Raw genomic sequence first — 16703 nt, forward strand, 5'->3', positions numbered from 1 at the left:
GCAATCATAAACAATGTTTATATCACGAGGCCATTCTCAAACGTCTGACAAAATAGTTGTGAGATTTTAGAGAAAGCACACTTTCGTCGCTTTCCATGTAGCATGACAGTTACATAGAAGCCTCGTGATGATACAGGGCCCGTTGGTGAGCTACAACAGCGGCCTTTTTGAACTTGTCGAGTCGACGGCGAAGCTTTACCTGGGAACAGAAATACGAGCCTTGAATCCCAAGCTTGATACATGTGGGACATTGGAGTTTGGCGTCTTTGCTGCAGCATTCCGTCTCGCACTCCCTTCTCTCCTCCGTGCTCGCCATGCTTTCGCCTGGTTGAGGGGTGGAGTCCCGGCACAGCGCCGGGGAAGGGAGGAAGCAACCCGAAGCACCCAGCTAGCCGGATGCATGCGGCACACCGCGCATGTCCGCAGCGACGCTGCTTCGTGTGCTCCAATCACCAGAACGTTTCCTAACACATATTTCTAAAATGGCGACTGTCGAGCCGGTGAGCACTTTCTCGAAAAACTTTAAATGCCTTATAGCGGTACTGCTTTAATGAAAACCGTGCCAGTTGTACGTCTGAAATGTCATGGAATGCATACGGGCTGGCCAAGTTGTTTTGGTTTCAAGTTTAAACGAGCTTTACTCCGTCCTGTGCTTAACGTCAAAGCAGTATTGACACCTCGCAACTTTAAGCTGACGTCGAGGACTCGCTGTCCACTTTGCCGAAAACTAGTCAGTCGGCGTGCCTTAACTTTGTTGTTTGTTAGAAAATACCCAAACGACAAACAAAAATGCAACTCGGTGAGTTGAATACTTTACATTGAACCCGATTGTTGCTCAGTGGTAGACTTGGTTACCTCTTCACTTTTACAACCTCTCTGACGATTTCTGTCACTGACTCGCGTTATCTCAAGGTATTTAAAGAGCCGATTTGAAGACATATGGACTTGAATTGTTTACGTTAATAATATCAAATATTACAATTGTATTGATATTATAATATCAATACAATTATTATAATATCAATACAATATATTATTGTATTGTATAATATATTATAATATCAAGTCAAGTCAAGTCAAGTCAACAGTATTTATAGAGCACTTTCAAACAGCCATCGCTGCATACAAAGTGCTGTACATGGAGCGATTTAACATATACAATAAACAGTAAGACGAATCAGTAATAAGTAATAAGTAATAAGGCGGTAGAAAGCACCAAGCAGTAAAACCAATAGCAAATCTAAGTCATGCTGAGTCAAACGCCAAAGAATACAAGTGAGTTTTGATATCAATACAATATCACTTGGTATGAACGTCATACCAAAAGTTGTCAGCACAAAATTATTATTTTGCACATATCAAATGTATGCCTTTCAGATGCAGGGTTACATGTTGTTTCCCACATAGCATAATTCTTAATTTTCAATTGTTTTGGAAAAGGAGAAAAAAACAAATTTTAGAACACTCGCTGGTATTTTTATTGGGTATTTTCCCTTGAACATTTTTTTGCAATATCAATAAAAATACCAATCTGTGTGTTTTCTTGTCTTCTTAAAATATTTAAAAATGGCTGAGTTGATTTTCCTATGTGGCCGACGATGTAATACAGTGTAGTCTCTGATATAACTGTAATTTACATTGAAATTGTAATTAAAATTGAAAAACATTGAATTTGTGTGAGTGTGAGCGTGGATGGTTGTTCGTCTCTGTGTGCCCTGTAATTGGCTGGCAACCAATTCAGGGAGTCCCCCACCTACTGCCCGAAGACAGCTGGGATAGGCTCCAGCACCCCCCGCGACCCTAGTGAGGATCAAGCGGTTCGGAAGATGAATGAATGAATGTATGAATGAATTTAAAATGTACTTTTTGGTCTGGCCTCCTGGTTTTCTGCATTAACATCATTTAAGTCATGACAAAGATCACATGCTACTCATCTCAAATTACAACCTCAAACAAACGTGAAGCACCAAGTTTATCATAATGTACCCGATAAACTGCCAAGTAACCCCCCACCCCCTTTGTAATGTTTTTTTAAAAAGGAAACCAACCCAAATCCATCCCTCCCAGAAGACGATGGAGCTGATGAGGCAAGAGAGACGACTGCTCAGGAAATTGTGAGCCCAGAAGCCTACATCAAACACCCGCTACAAAACAGGCAAGATTCTATGGCACAGTTGAAAATGTATCCGTGATAGTCAAACAATGGTAATAACAGAGAGAAACATTACAAAAAATGGGAAAAAAAGTGAGTCAAACACACACACACACACACACACACACACACACAACCACCTCCCCGCATTAAAGACAGAAATAAGAGTTATTTAAATGATGGTAGGTCACCGCAGTCACATATGTATTGTGGAAGAGGGTTACAGGTTTGTGCGGTGGGAGTCGGGGGTTGGGTGGGATTTTGGAGGGATTTATAGGTGAGAAATTGGAGTTTGAATCGAATACGTGAGGAAATTGGGGAGCCAAAATCTCTGTTTCCTTATCATGGGTGGATTTGAAAATACCCTCCAAGTGCGCTGCTTCGCCCAGACCATTCAGAAACTCAGAATGTTGATAAAATGTGTCGTTCGGTTATTTAGAGTGTTCCAAAAAATGGAGCCCAATGCAGGCAGTACAAGAAACGTAAACGGCTGCATTCAGAAAATAATTAATGTGAGCGGCACACGCTCTGCACCCCGGCAGCAGACGAGGATGAAGAAATTTACATTAATGTGTATGTATGTTCATGTATTTTTCTTTCATCTTAAAATGGCTTACATTAACTAGAATCCCCTGTCGCATTCGAGTCACAGGTACAATCCTAGTGGATCAATGCACCTTGTAAATAGTTGTCTTCTTTTAAAGAAGACAAAGAAGAAGCACTTTTGCAGTGCTCATTTACAAGGTGGATTAATCCACCAGGATTGTGCTTTTCACGACAATGCGACATGGGATTCTGGTTAAGGTAGACCATCCAGGTGCATTGTGACTCTTCTCACATTTAAGTTAGTTATTTTTTTATTCTTATCCCAACAGATGGTCTCTATGGTTCTTCAAAAATGACAAGAGCAAAACATGGCAGGCCAATCTACGACTCATCTCAAAATTTGACACAGTTGAAGATTTTTGGGCGTAAGTTGCAATAAATCTCTTCAGTATAAGGGAGTAGATGCAGAACTGCCAACTGAATCACTGAATTCTACTCCGTTGTGTCCATAACATTGAATGTGACTGACATATAACAAAAAAAGTAAAAAAACATCATCAGTCACATTGCTCAAACAGGTTAAAAAAGAACAAAAATAGTTAGCGCAAATGCGGCGCTCTTCAGCGGGTGGCGCCAGTGACATAATGCATCACTGCTTACTCATGGGCATTGGAAGCTCACAGATGAGTCCAATGTTAGCCGATAGCCAACATCTTGAGGCGAACCTTGGTCGCTGTGATTTATATCAGGGCTCAACACTGCGACCGATATTGCTACAAATGCGGGCAACTTTACAGTGTGTGCTGATAAAAATGGAATCCGGCTGTGTGATTGCAAACACGTTTTAATGAGTGATGCAACAGATCATCTTTGATTCGAGGATCCATTTTGGTAGTCCTTTAGTAATCATGGGCTTTTACAATAAAATAAAAATGCACAGATTTTTTTTTCTGCGTCAGGTAACAGTTTATTTGATGTGCACCATTAAAAAAGACATACCAAGCAGCATTAGAACATAACATCTCCAACCCGCCTAACTTCAAAATAAACGGCTGTCAAATAATACATGGGCCTCAATGGAATTGCCTTAATAGGCTTTTATTTGTTTTATTTTATTTTCCACGTTGGTTCTTGCAGCACCCGGTGGCATGGGAGCTAGCTTGACATGTCTCAACTTTTTGGCTTGCCTTAACCATTTTTTAAATTGCCATTACATCACATATAAAACACCATCCCGAAATCATATTCAGTTGTTCATTAAGGATGCTAAAAAAATGTTTTGTAAAAGTTAACTACACTGTCATTGTATGATACGGCACAAGTCTCCAGTGTTGCTCACGAGACACAAGGTGCATTCAGGTGCAGTGTGACATCAGACAGAAAAAAGTCCCATCAATCCATTGAACGTTAACAACTGCAAATAGCTCAACAATGACTATCTATCAATCTATAAAAGCTGATATATGTGAAGAATTATGTGTGTGTGTGGGGCGTGGGGGGTATTTTTCTATTTTAATTTCAATCAATGGTGCGTCTCGTCTCTTGTGTTCACAGTAACTAATCAAATAACTAGGCTCCCTTTCTCCATTCGAGAGGTTATGCCAACCTTAATGAATCAAAATAGAGAATAAATCTGCCATAGTTTAATTGAATTTTTATAACATTTGCCCAAAAAAAATGGGGCTTTAAATGCATGTCCATGCGTGTTCCATGCATGTCCAGCTGCGGGCCTGGAGGGCCAACGTCCTGCCTGTTTCCGGCTCTCTCGGCTGCAACACACCAGATTCAGATGATCAGCTCATCAGCCAGCTGTGAAGCAGCATTAGAACGATCCTGATTATTTGAATCAGGTGTGTTTTTCCTGTGAGAGCTGGAAGACAGGCATGACAGCGGCTCTTGTTTGGACACTCCTGAGTTAGTCCCTTTTAAACAGGAAGTAAATTTGAAATATCAGGAGCAAAGCCCTGAACAAGAATAATATTTAGAGCCATATGGAGCAGTTTTATTTTCATTAGCCATCTCAAATTTAAATTTCCACATACCCTCTGCAATGTGGTCACACACAGCTAGTGATGGGACGATGATACCTCAAGGAGTGTATTGACACACTACACAAACTGTGTCAGCACTCTATTGATACTGTGTTGGTCACCCAATACTGACCCCTGCAGTAGTTATAAAATAATTACAGGTCAAGAAATTCCTTGCTTGTATAAAGGCTAAACTGAGTTATGTAAAATGTAGCAAATTTGCGAAGCAGAGCACCACTAACACTGTGTACAGTGGAGATGGGGCGCTGCTGACTTCGACTCGGGACGTTGTGAACCGGTGGGCAGAGTACTTCGAAGACCTCCCCAACTCCACCATCACGCCTTCCTTAGAGGAAGCAGAGCCTGGGGACTCTGAGGTGGGCTCTCCTATCTCTGTGGTTGAAGTCACCGATGTGGTTAACAAGCTCCTCGGTGGCAAGGCCCTAGGGGTGGATGAGATCCGCCCGGAGTTCCTCAAGGCTCTGGATGTTGTGGGGCTGTCCTGGTTGACACGCCTCTGCAACATCGCGTGGTCAACAGGGAGAGTGCCTCTGGATTGGCAGACCGGGGTGGTGTTTTTAAAAAGGGGGACCGGAGGGTGTGTTCTAACTACAGAGGGATCACACTCCTCAGCCTCCCTGGTAAGGTCTATTCAGGGGTGCTGGAGAGGAGGGTCCGTCGGGAAGTCGAGCCTCAGATTGAGGAGGAGCAGTGTGGTTTTCGTCCCGGCCGTGGAACAGTGGACCAGCTCTACACCCTTAGCAGGGTCCTTGAGGGTATGTGGGAATACGCCCAACCAGTCTACATGTGTTTTGTGGACTTGGAGAAGGCGTTTGACCGTGTCCCTCGGGGAGTTCTGTGGGGGGTGCTTCGTGGGTATGGGGTACCGAACCCCCTGATACGGGCTGTTCGGTCACTATACCACCGATGTCAGAGTTTGGTTCGCATTGCCGGCAGTAAGTCGGAATCGTTTCCAGTGTTGGTAGGACTCCGCCAAGACTGCCCTTTGTCGCCGATTCTGTTCATAACTTTTATGGACAGAATTTCTAGGCGCAGCCGAAGCGTTGAGGGGGTCTGTTTTGGGGGCCTCAGTATTGCATCCCTGCTTTTTGCAGATGATGTGGTGCTGTTGGCTCCTTCAAACGGGGCTCTCCACTCTCACTGGAGCGTTGCGCAGCCGAGTGTGAAGCGGTTGGGATGAAAATCAGCACCTCCAAATCTGAAACCATGGTCCTCAGTCGGAAAAGGGTGGAGTGCCCCCTCCGGGTCGGGGAGGAGATCTTGCCCCAAGTGGAGGAGTTCAAGTATCTTGGGGTCTTGTTCACGATTGGGGGCAGGAGGGAGCGGGAGATCGACAGGCGGATCGGTGCAGCGTCTGCTGTGATGCGGACGTTGTATCGGTCTGTCGTGGTGAAGAAGGAGCTGAGCCAAAGGGCGAAGCTCTCAATTTACCGGTCGATCTACGTCCCAACCCTCATCTATGGTCACGAGCTATGGGTCGTGACCGAAAGAACGAGATCCCGGATACAAGCGGCCGAAATGAGTTTTCTCCGCAGGGTGTCCGGGCTCTCCCTTAGAGATAAGGTGAGAAGCTCGGTCATCCAGGAGGGGCTCAGAGTCGAGCCGCTTCTCCTCCACATCGAGAGGAGCCAGATGAGGTGGCTTGGGCATCTGATTCGGATGCCTCCTGAGCGCCTCCCTGTTGAGGTGTTCCGGGCATGTCCCATCGGGAGGAGACCCCGAGGAAGACCCAGGACACGCTGGAGAGACTATGTCACCCAGCTGGCCTGGGAACGTCTCGGGATCCCCCGGGGAGAGCTGGAAGAAGTAGCTAGGGAGAGGGAAGTCTGGGCTTCCCTGCTAAAGCTGTTGCCCCCGCGACCCGGCCCCGGATAAGCGGTAGATGATGGATGGATGGATGGATGGATGGTAGCAAATTTGCAATTCATTGTTACAAATTATGTGGAAAATTTAGGTTCACTGTTAAATCATATCAAATAAAAGAAAACGTGATTAAATTTTGAATTTTTATTGAGGAACAAAAGTTTTTGGAGTGTCTTTGCTCCAAGGCAATTCCTCCTCTTAGACACCAGCTCCCCAGCCTTAGAAAATTCTCTTTCACATGGTACAGATAACAACAGTGAGCAGAGAGTTTTAAGTGCAAGTTGATGCGCATGTGGATGTTTTTTGGTTCCATTTCCAATATTTGGTCTTGGTTTCTCTGTGTGTTTGCATCTGCCAGGTAGTGTTGGACTTCAATGATGGATTCAGCTGTTGCATTCGAGGTCTTCTGGGTCTCTGCAACCTCCATAGCAAGTGTTTTCCAGAGATTGTGCCCTAAAAATAGTTAATCATTAGTTTAATATCACATGACACAGTGCCACAGAAATATACGAATAAACACAAAGAAATGTGTCTTACCTGAACTGGTCATGTTGACCACTGCCTCATCCACTGCTTGCTGGTCAGGAACTGCAAGCCAACAGGAAATATCTTGTCAAAAGCTTCACTAAAGGACTGTAATTTTTACAAGTACATGAAATACATATCAAGTAGACATCAGACGACATGGTGGAAGGTGGATAGCACTGTCGCCTCACAGCAAGCGGGCTGGAGGTTCGATACCAGGCCTCGGGCCTCTGTCTGTTTGCATGAATGGTTTTTTTTGTTTGTTAGGTTTTTTTTTTAAGCACAATTTTTAGAGAGAATTTCAGCATACCTGGGGTACTCTCACAAGTATTTGCCAATTCTTGCCATGCTGAGCTCTATAATGCCTCAGCATTGATGAATTGCTCTAATTTTTATAATAATTGTAAATTTCCCCAGTGTGGGACAAATAAAGGATATCTTAATTTATGTCGGATAGCACTGTGGAGCTGACGGTGTAGCTGCTGTTAGCCTCCAGCTAGCTCCTGGCCAGCTATTTTTTTTCGCACACAGCCAATGTGTTTGTGACAAGACAATTAATCAGTATTGAAGAGGAGGAGGCGGCGGCAAAGAGAGACTGCTGCTTTTTATGTACAAACCCAATCTCGCTCTCTCTCACTTGCTCGCGCGTGCGCTCTCTCTCCCCCCGCCATGCACGTAGCAAGCACAACAGAAGAAAGTATGCCAGAGAGAGGCAGGCAAACAAGAGTTAACAGCGTGATGAGACACACTGATCAGAGAGTCAACAGCGTGACGAGACACAAGGGAAAGTGCTGGACAGGGCTGCGAAGATGCACAGCCAATCAGCTCACGGCATAAATCCACTCGTTCGTGCTGTCATTGGTTGATGACGCACTGGGAACAATTCATGCGTACAGGCAGCTAAAAACCTCTTGAGTCATTGAGCATTTTTTTCTCAATACAGTACTTTGAAAAAAAAAACATGTACTGAAGCCGCGACAAATGAAGTGTGATATTGCGAAGGATCACTATATGCATCAGCAAATATGGTCATGCTGTACCTCTCAAAAAAATCGGTGTGACCAACTGAAAAAGTTGGTAGCACCTGTGCTACCAGTGCAACAGTTGGTGTCGAGCTCTGCATATCAGAGACAAGGAACAAGGGCAGTGGCACAAAGTGAAGCTTCATCCCCAGGTCATTATGTCCTATTATGCGCAGATAACGGTGTGCTAACGACAACTTTATTCATCGTAGAACAATAAACGCCGCACTGCACTGTGTTATTACTGTTGTAAAACTTGTTGGAATATGCCAAACCACCATGGCTTGTTGAAGCTTAGCTAATAGTGAGTGATCTTTTTTAATCATTCTGGCCAGTCAGCTGGGATAGGCTCCAGTACACCCGCGATCCCTGTGAGGATAAAGCGGTTCAGATAATAGATGGGTGGATGCCTTTTTTTTTGGTCCTTGAAAATATCTTCACGTCAGTGGCACTAAAAAGTTTTGTGACTGCTACCTTGATTTAAAATGTGCATTGTTGGAATGTCACTGCTAAGTAAATACGTACCTCAACAATCTTGATTTATTCTTTGCAGCACAAATATTTGTGTAATTACATTACTTTGCTTTTAGTGAGGTTAGTACGCAGTCATAGCCATTGATGCGATTTAACTAATAATTTTCATTCATTCATTCATCTTCCTAACCGCTTGATCCTCACTAGGGTCGCGGGGGTGCTGGAGCCTATCCCAGCTGTCTCCGGGCAGTAGGCGGGGGACACCCTGAATCGGTTGCCAGCCAATCGCAGGGCACACAGAGACGAACAACCATTCGCACTCACACTCACACCTAGGGACAATTTAGAGTGTTCAATCAGCCTTCCATGCATATTTTTGGAATGTGGGAGGAAACCGGAGCACCCGGAGAAAACCCACGCAGGCCCGGGGAGAACATGCAAACTCCACACAGGGAGGCCGGAGCTGGAATCGAACCCGGTACCTCTGCACTGTGAAGCCGACGTGCTAACCACTGGATACCGGGCCGCCCACTAATAATTTTATGTAGCATTTTATGTGTGTGTGATATGAACAAATCAAGATATATTTCCAGCTGTAAAGTTCTACAAAAAAATTAGAAAATTTGACAATCCAGAAGTTGGAAGTGATTTTTTTGTAAACCCTAATTCTAATTCATGTCAGTTTGTTTAACTCCTGTTCCGTGTCTTCCCAGTCTGTACAACCATATCCAGTTGTCAAGCAATCTCATGACAGGCTGTGATTACTCCCTTTTTAAGGTTTGTTTGATTCATTTATTTATAGTCCATATGCCTTGAATGACGTAATGTGTGTATGTTTATGCATTTAAGTTTCCACCGAATCTACATACAAATGAAAGAATCAAATGGGAATCATTATCTTGATAATGTCTCCTGCCAAGTGTGCTAAACCACTGAGATTATTTTAAACATATAGTATGAGACTCAAGGCCCGTGGGCCAGATCTGGCCCACCACATCATTTTATGTGGCCCGCAAAGCCAAATCAAACATGTCAACTTCCACTATCCTTTCTAAAATGTCTACCAACATTTTAAATTCTCAAATAAGATATATATATAAATACATAAGATATATATATATATTCTAAGCATTATCTTGTAACCAAAACCCTCATGATGGTATCTTAAACAATAGTTGAATTATTGTTTCATTATTCTTGACTTCTTTAGATGGTTTCAGTTATAACACCCTCCAAATGAAATGGTAACTGAAACATGGCCCTGAGCTATAGGAGTTTGACACCCCTGATTTTAAACATTTCAATGTTATTGGAAACTAGTAATTAATGTCTTATTGTTGAGTATAAGTAAAAACATTGTAACTTAAAATTTGGGTTTTTAGCCTGCAAATCTTTATTCTCAACTCAAATTTATTTATAGAGCTCTTTAAACCAACAATAATAATAATCAGATAGACAAAAGTCTCTGAATGACATACCACATTCCATGCTACCAGTAAACATTTTTTTGATGGTGTGTGTGTTGTTGACTATTAGAGTAATGTACAATGTGACACTATGAGTATAAGCAATGTGAAAACGGTTGCTGCAGGATGGTATTGAGCCCATGTGGGAGGACGAGAGGAACAAGCGTGGAGGACGCTGGCTGATCCCACTCAACAAGCAGCAGAGAAAATTAGACCTGGACCGCTTCTGGTTAGAAACTGTAAGTTTTCGCTTTTAACGGACAACAGATAGATGGACTGGTTTTCACCACATCTAGCTTTGATGTTTAAATGTTACTTTCAGTCATTTTGAGAGTAAGCAGCAATGAGTAGGATACAGTGTGTCAGATTGTACCAAAAAAACAAAACCAAAAAAAAAAACGTCTTCCACAAATCTTTGTAGAGAGGTGCCCTATAGAGAGGAGCCTTTCACAACAGTAGGTTGTGAAAAGAGCCATAATATTTTAGTGAGCAACTGCATAGTAAGGCTATGTTACACAATGTTTCCGTCAGCTTAGGCAGCCCTATTTCAGGCTGTCATGGAATCATGTTGGCTTGATATCCGATTCTGACGGTATGGTAAACGTGAGAAAAAAAATACCACGGTTTGATGGAATTGTAATTATAACTCTAAAATAACAGCAATGACAATAAATAAATAAATAGGTACCGCGGCCCGGTAGTCCAGTGGTTAGCACGTCGGCTTCACAGTGCACATGTACCGGGTTCGATTCCAGCTCCGGCCTCCCTGTGTGGAGTTTGCATGTTCTCCCCGGGCCTGCGTGGGTTTTCTCCGGGTGCTCCGGTTTCCTCCCACATTCCAAAAACATGCGTGGCAGGCTGATTGAACACTCTAAATTGTCCCTAGGTGTGAGTGTGAGTGTGAGTGGTTGTTCGTTTCTGTGTGCCCTGCGATTGGCTGGCATCCGATTCAGGGTGTCCCCCGCCTACTGCCCGGAGACAGCTGGGATAGGCTCCAGCAACCCCCGCGACCCTAGTGAGGATCAAGCGGCTCGGAAGATGAATGAATGAATGAATAGGTACCAGCGATCCGGGCCTTGGCCTCTTAACTCATTCAATTGCCTTGACGTATAAATACGTCTTGACAACCTGCTACGGCCACCTACCCATGACGTGTTTTTCCACGTCATTTCATTTTCTTTGCGCCACAGTGTGCAAAAAGGTCTGACGCAGCCTCTGACCAAGGGTTAGGCTTGTCTGCCTTATAAATGATTTAAAATCTAACCCAGCAGGTCGCAGCGGGTGTCAGGGATCAGCCAGGATCATGCTGCCAAAAAAGTAGAAGTAGAGGGGGAGGGATGCATAGAGCGGAGCTGTGTAGGAACGTAGAGTCGGGTGGAGTAGAGGGTGCATTTGAACCAGTAGCAATGGAGAAATCAAAACAATTAACCTGTGACAATTGCTTTTGGGGAAGGAAATCTTCCACCATGACGAGGGAGAGGAGTTTCTGAAAACAGCAGGACGCTGGAAGCACCCATGAAAAGAGGCTTCGTGTGCACAAACATCATCTGCCTTATGCAAACGCCACAACACAGTGAAAGGGCCTTCGCAAACGCAGGCGAAGTGAAACCAGAATGCATTTTGTATCACACACAAAAAATATGCACAGATTGCAGGCTGAAGGGGACACATACATGCATGCGCACATGTGCACTCACAGTGCACTTACAAATGCAAATGTACACTTGCACACAATGACTGAACTCATTGCTTTACTTCTTTTCATGGTTCATTTCATCAGTTTAATAGAGTACTGTACAGATAAATATCATTGCTATAAAAGTCTTCATTTTTTTCCATGGAAATCTGATGAAATGTAGCTATTTTCTAATGCCATGGTATTGTTTCCTTTTTTGTATTCATTTAAACTAATTTAAACTTGTTGTAAAGAAAGTTGTCAAAGTCAAATGTTGTGCATCGTCAGTCACTGTCAAATTTTACATCAAACGAAACTTATTGTACATTTAAACATCAGTCATGCTTCATTTTTAAATCATCACCAATGCTGAGACTTCTGGTTTGGGCAGCCAAGGAGTAAGTAATAAGCACATTTGCAGAACTCCTCGTTCATTTATGGCAACGTCGGACTTGATGCATTAGTATTTTGACAAGGTGGCTCTGAGTTAAGAGGCGTTGACGAAATGTCTAAATCGAACAAAAAGTTAGTTTCACGGCTTGAAATAACCCACTCAGATGGAGATGACTTCGCCCAAATGACCCAGACGGCCGCCATGAAACCGGGGAGCAACAGGCTAATGGAGTTACAACTAACCTACAAATGATGATACAAGAATTAAGAGAATTCCCGCGTGGAAGCCCTAACACTCACCGGAACCAAGGACGAAATTAAGATGACTAACTTGGATACAGTGTTGGTGTGTGAATGCGTGTGTGTGTGTGTGTGTGTGTGTGTGTGTGTGTGTGTGTGCGTGTGTGTGTGTGTGTGTGTGTGTGTGTGTGAAAATGTTAATGGGGAGGTGTCCCCAATTATGGTGTGTTGACGCAGGCAAGGCAGTTTTGACAGGGACAATTATTGCAAAATTGGCTTCACAAAAGAAGCTCGGATGAAAAAACTAGAGAACGTATAACATCAGTTAGCAAGCCAACATAAGAAAAATGCTAAATCGGATGTTTTTCAAGACAGTTATCGTGAGGTGGGGCAGCAAATCAACAACTCAACTGTATTTATAGAGCACTTTCAAACAAGAAAATTGGCACATAAATTAAGAAAGTAACAAGCAGACGGGTTGTTGCATAAAATTAAGGACTCCATTACCAAACAAATGAAAGATGACTTCTAGGATATTCGAAGATATTTTGAAAGATATTCGACGGATCTTTATTCTCAAGGTGTCCCTGAAGGCGAGGGAACACCTGACGCCATGTTGGCATCACTCAATCCTCCCGATGGACCAAAATGAAGTTTTAATGGCTCAGGTGACGATGGTTAAATTACAGAAGGCAATCTCTTGACTAAAGCCGAACAAACGCCCAGGCACAGATGGTTTCCCATTAGAGTCGTATAGACTTATAGTGACATTTTATCTCCACCGTTATCGAGAACTTTAATTGGGTCCTAGTGAATGGAGTGATCCCCTCTCCTGGCGAGAGGCGATCATGCCTTTGATACCGGAGGAGGGGAAAGATGAATCTGATTGTGCTCATTTCCACCCAATTAGTATTTTGATTCAGATTCAGAAAACTTTATTTACCCCATGGGGTAATTTTGAACCAAGATTCTAAACATTTTACATCAATTTTAGCAAGGCCATCTAAAATCAATACTTCCAGATATACACTTTGTCTTTGCCCAATAAAACGGGCCAGGTCTGACTTTGGATAATATCAGAATTTAACATAACATAGTTAATCATACAAAGGCACATTTTAGAAGCTGTTTTACAGGGAGTGGATGCAGAAGAGGCCTCTCTGTCAATTGGTCCTTTTTATACAAGGTGATACAGAGATTTGAATTTTGTGAGACAGGTGCTGCGTGATAAACCAGTCGCCAAAGTAAGGCTAAATCGAGGATTAATGGATTCTTTTGGTTTAGAAAGGGGACGTCGACAGGGTTGAACGATTTCCCCACTCTTATTTGCCATCTTTAAGCAGCTCCTTAGTCATTTATAAGGCAGAGTGACAAGATAGTGGCGATCATGAGTTAAGTTATAAGTTTGCCCTATTTGCGGAAAACAATCTACTTCTTTCCCAGAATTGCTTTCGACCCTGAGGATATATGGAGGATTTTCGTAGTAATACCCATGAATCCCAGATATTTTCCTATAAGTACTCTCCCAGCCAGTTGATGAGAGAAGAATTCAATGTGAACTGGGATTTGGAGTCAATTAGATACTGAGACGTGAATATCTCCTTGCCCATATTAATGCTGATCTGAATAGATGTTGTTCCCTTTTAAGGATTATTATTATTATTAGAGAGTGGAAGCAATTAAAAAAAATGTGTTGTCATACCCAAGGATATATTTCAAAACTTTGACAAAATAATATCCCGATTCATTTGGCAGGGGAAGAGGCCAAGAATTAGATTTAAGACTCTTCAGCTTGTGAAAAATAAGGGTGGCCTGTCCGTTGTGAATATGATGAACTACTATAGGGCAACTCAGTTCAAGATTTTGGTGAATATCTGCAATCCATCCTGTAGTGCGAGGTGGAAAGATATTGCGTGTCAGATATCTTGTGATACAAGCGATCATAGGGGTTGGTCAACTGTCTTTCAAGGTGTTAATTAAGGTGTGGCATGCAATAATAAACCAAGGCAAAATTAATAGTCCATATTGGCTCTTCAGATGGATAGAGTTTGACTAAATTTTTTTACAGAACAGAATGGATGCAAGATTTAAAAACTGGGTTGGAAAAGGGTTAACGACATACAGTGACCTTCCATCAGTACAGAGGGAATGCCCAGCTCTGAGTGATCAAGCATTTCTGGTTGGCTGAAGTCGTATTAAAGAGCGGTTTGAATCGTATCCAAAATTATTAATGTTGAGCAAGGGTGGCCAACCAGTCAGAGACAAAGAACCAATTTTTTTTACTGTTAGTACAAAGAGCCACATCGCGCCCATGCTCACGCACGCACACACACACACAAGCTGCAGTAGTTACAACTTGGGTCAGCTTGCTACATATTTGACCAAAGATAGACTTGTGAAGCGACGAACCTCCCGTGATCGACGCGATTGCGCACGTGCAAGCACACACACACACACACACACACGTGCGCATACGCAGACACCTAGATGAGCGAGAGGCGGAACTTCACTGAACACGAATGAAATCAAAACACACAGACATACCCCCACAATCGCCATTTCCTCCTCCCAACACTCCTGTGTACTCATACCCCCAAAATCGCCATTTCCTCTTCCCAACACTCACGCTCGACTTGGGACCAGTTCGCTAGCTCTGCGTCGATCGTGATTGACTATTGGGACACCTACCTTTAAAGCTGACTAGCTTCGCGCTTATCGCTGAGCACCGTTGTTTGCGCATGAGCGGTGATTCAGTTGTCATCTGATTGGTTGCCCTGTACAGTATGTCAATCAAGTAATGGGATTGATGATAGGCTGACGTATTTAGTTCTGTGTATTTAGCTCCGTTGTTTGAATGGCAACGCCACCGCTAAGGCGTTTTCAACGCTTGTCACATGAAAGGCCGGGAGCCGCATTGAACCTGCCAAAGAGCACTTTTATGGTGGGTCCATCCCTTGACATAATTATTCCTCCTACTTTTTCAGCTCTTGTGCTTAGTTGGAGAGGCCTTTGATGACTACAGCGATGAAGTTTGTGGCGCTGTGGTGAACATTCGTACAAAAGGAGATAAAATTGCTGTCTGGACATCAGACTCTGAAAACCGTGCTGCTATAACACACATAGGGTGAGGGATTTCCTTTGGGTCAGCTAAAGTTTTTGTACATTTTTTTTTTTAAATACCAGCTCTCGTCTTCTTAATCCGTTTTTTTTTCTCTGCCAACAGGAGAGTTTACAAGGAGTGCTTGGGGATCCCCTCGAAGATGTCTATTGGTTACCAATGTCACTTTGACACAGCAACCAAAAGTGGCTCCACCACCAAGAACAAATTTGTCGTTTAAGAAGCACCTATTGTGCTCCCGTTTCAATTCGTCATATTTGTTGTCGGTGCATATGTTTACTTTGCTGCAAAGACCGCGGAGTGCAATCAAATACTTCAAGCCAAATGTTTCTATAGCCTGCCCTCAACTTAGACCACATAAATATATGAATGTGGCTCTTCCAAAAACACTAAACTAACACTTGGATAAAAATATCAAATTGACCTCATTATGAGCTATGATATTTGAAATGTTGACGTGGAGATTTTAAGTTAACATTTGGGATGCAATGTGGAAGTAACTTCATATTTGGATGAAAACGAACAGGATTTTAATTGCAATTGTTTAGCAAAATAGCAACTAAAATATGGAAAAAATAAATAAGTTCCTCTCCATGTCGGGAGATTGCAGGCCATGTAAACGTATCCAATGATTTGGTTTACTAGAGGTTGCTATTTAGAGTGCTTCATGGATCCTCAAAGTGAAAATATATCCTTTTTGTTAAATTGCTGTCAACCCTGAAATGCAACAATGTATATTTTTCTGCCATTTTCTACAGCAGGAGTGTTTTGCTGCAATTGTGTAAGAAATTAAACCATTTAATTTATTTTAGCCTGCATTTGATCAATTGGTAGGACAGTTTCATGCTTGTTTTTTGCCCTTCCTTCCTGCATGTAATCAATTCTTTTAGTCTATATATATCATGACTGATATTCTTTTGAGTGTTATATAATTAAAACTGGAATTTTGCAAAAAATACGGGTTTTCTTTGCAAATCCACACATTTTTTTGAACTCTAAATTCTCATTGTCTCACAGACAATTAAATATGCTGACATGATTCTCATACACTACAAGGCTCCAACCAGATGAGCATTAGACATTAGCGTGAAATCCACCGGTCCCCTTCACCATCACCCTACAATCCGTTAAAATGTCAGTGTAAATACAACATGGAAAGAAAAAGGTTACTTTGAAGA

The 16703-nt window shown here is 42.7% G+C and overlaps 2 protein-coding genes across 3 annotated transcripts in view; one reads left to right on the forward strand and one right to left on the reverse strand.

The window, feature by feature from the left end:
* The window catches only part of metap1 (methionyl aminopeptidase 1), a 51861-nt gene extending 51418 nt beyond the window's left edge, over nt 1–443 (reverse strand). Inside the window, exon 1 of one of the 2 annotated variants that reach the window (XM_052085801.1) lies at nt 200–443. In XM_052085801.1, the coding sequence (XP_051941761.1) occupies nt 200–402 (203 nt within the window). In that variant the 5' untranslated portion in view covers nt 403–443. The remainder of the gene's footprint in view (nt 1–199) is intronic. The other variant, XM_052085802.1, reaches the window with a different exon arrangement.
* eif4eb (eukaryotic translation initiation factor 4eb) lies at nt 409–15898 on the forward strand. The gene is made up of 7 exons (XM_052085883.1): nt 409–500; nt 2040–2155; nt 3028–3123; nt 9347–9410; nt 10225–10338; nt 15392–15531; nt 15631–15898. The coding sequence occupies exons 1-7, from the start codon at nt 417–419 to the stop codon at nt 15743–15745; spliced, it is 729 nt and encodes a 242-aa protein (XP_051941843.1). The 5' UTR covers nt 409–416; the 3' UTR covers nt 15746–15898.
* Nucleotides 15899–16703: the final 805 nt, after the last annotated feature.

The sequence above is a fragment of the Hippocampus zosterae genome, chromosome 14 (assembly GCF_025434085.1).
Source record: "Hippocampus zosterae strain Florida chromosome 14, ASM2543408v3, whole genome shotgun sequence".
NCBI lineage: Eukaryota > Metazoa > Chordata > Actinopteri > Syngnathiformes > Syngnathidae > Hippocampus > Hippocampus zosterae.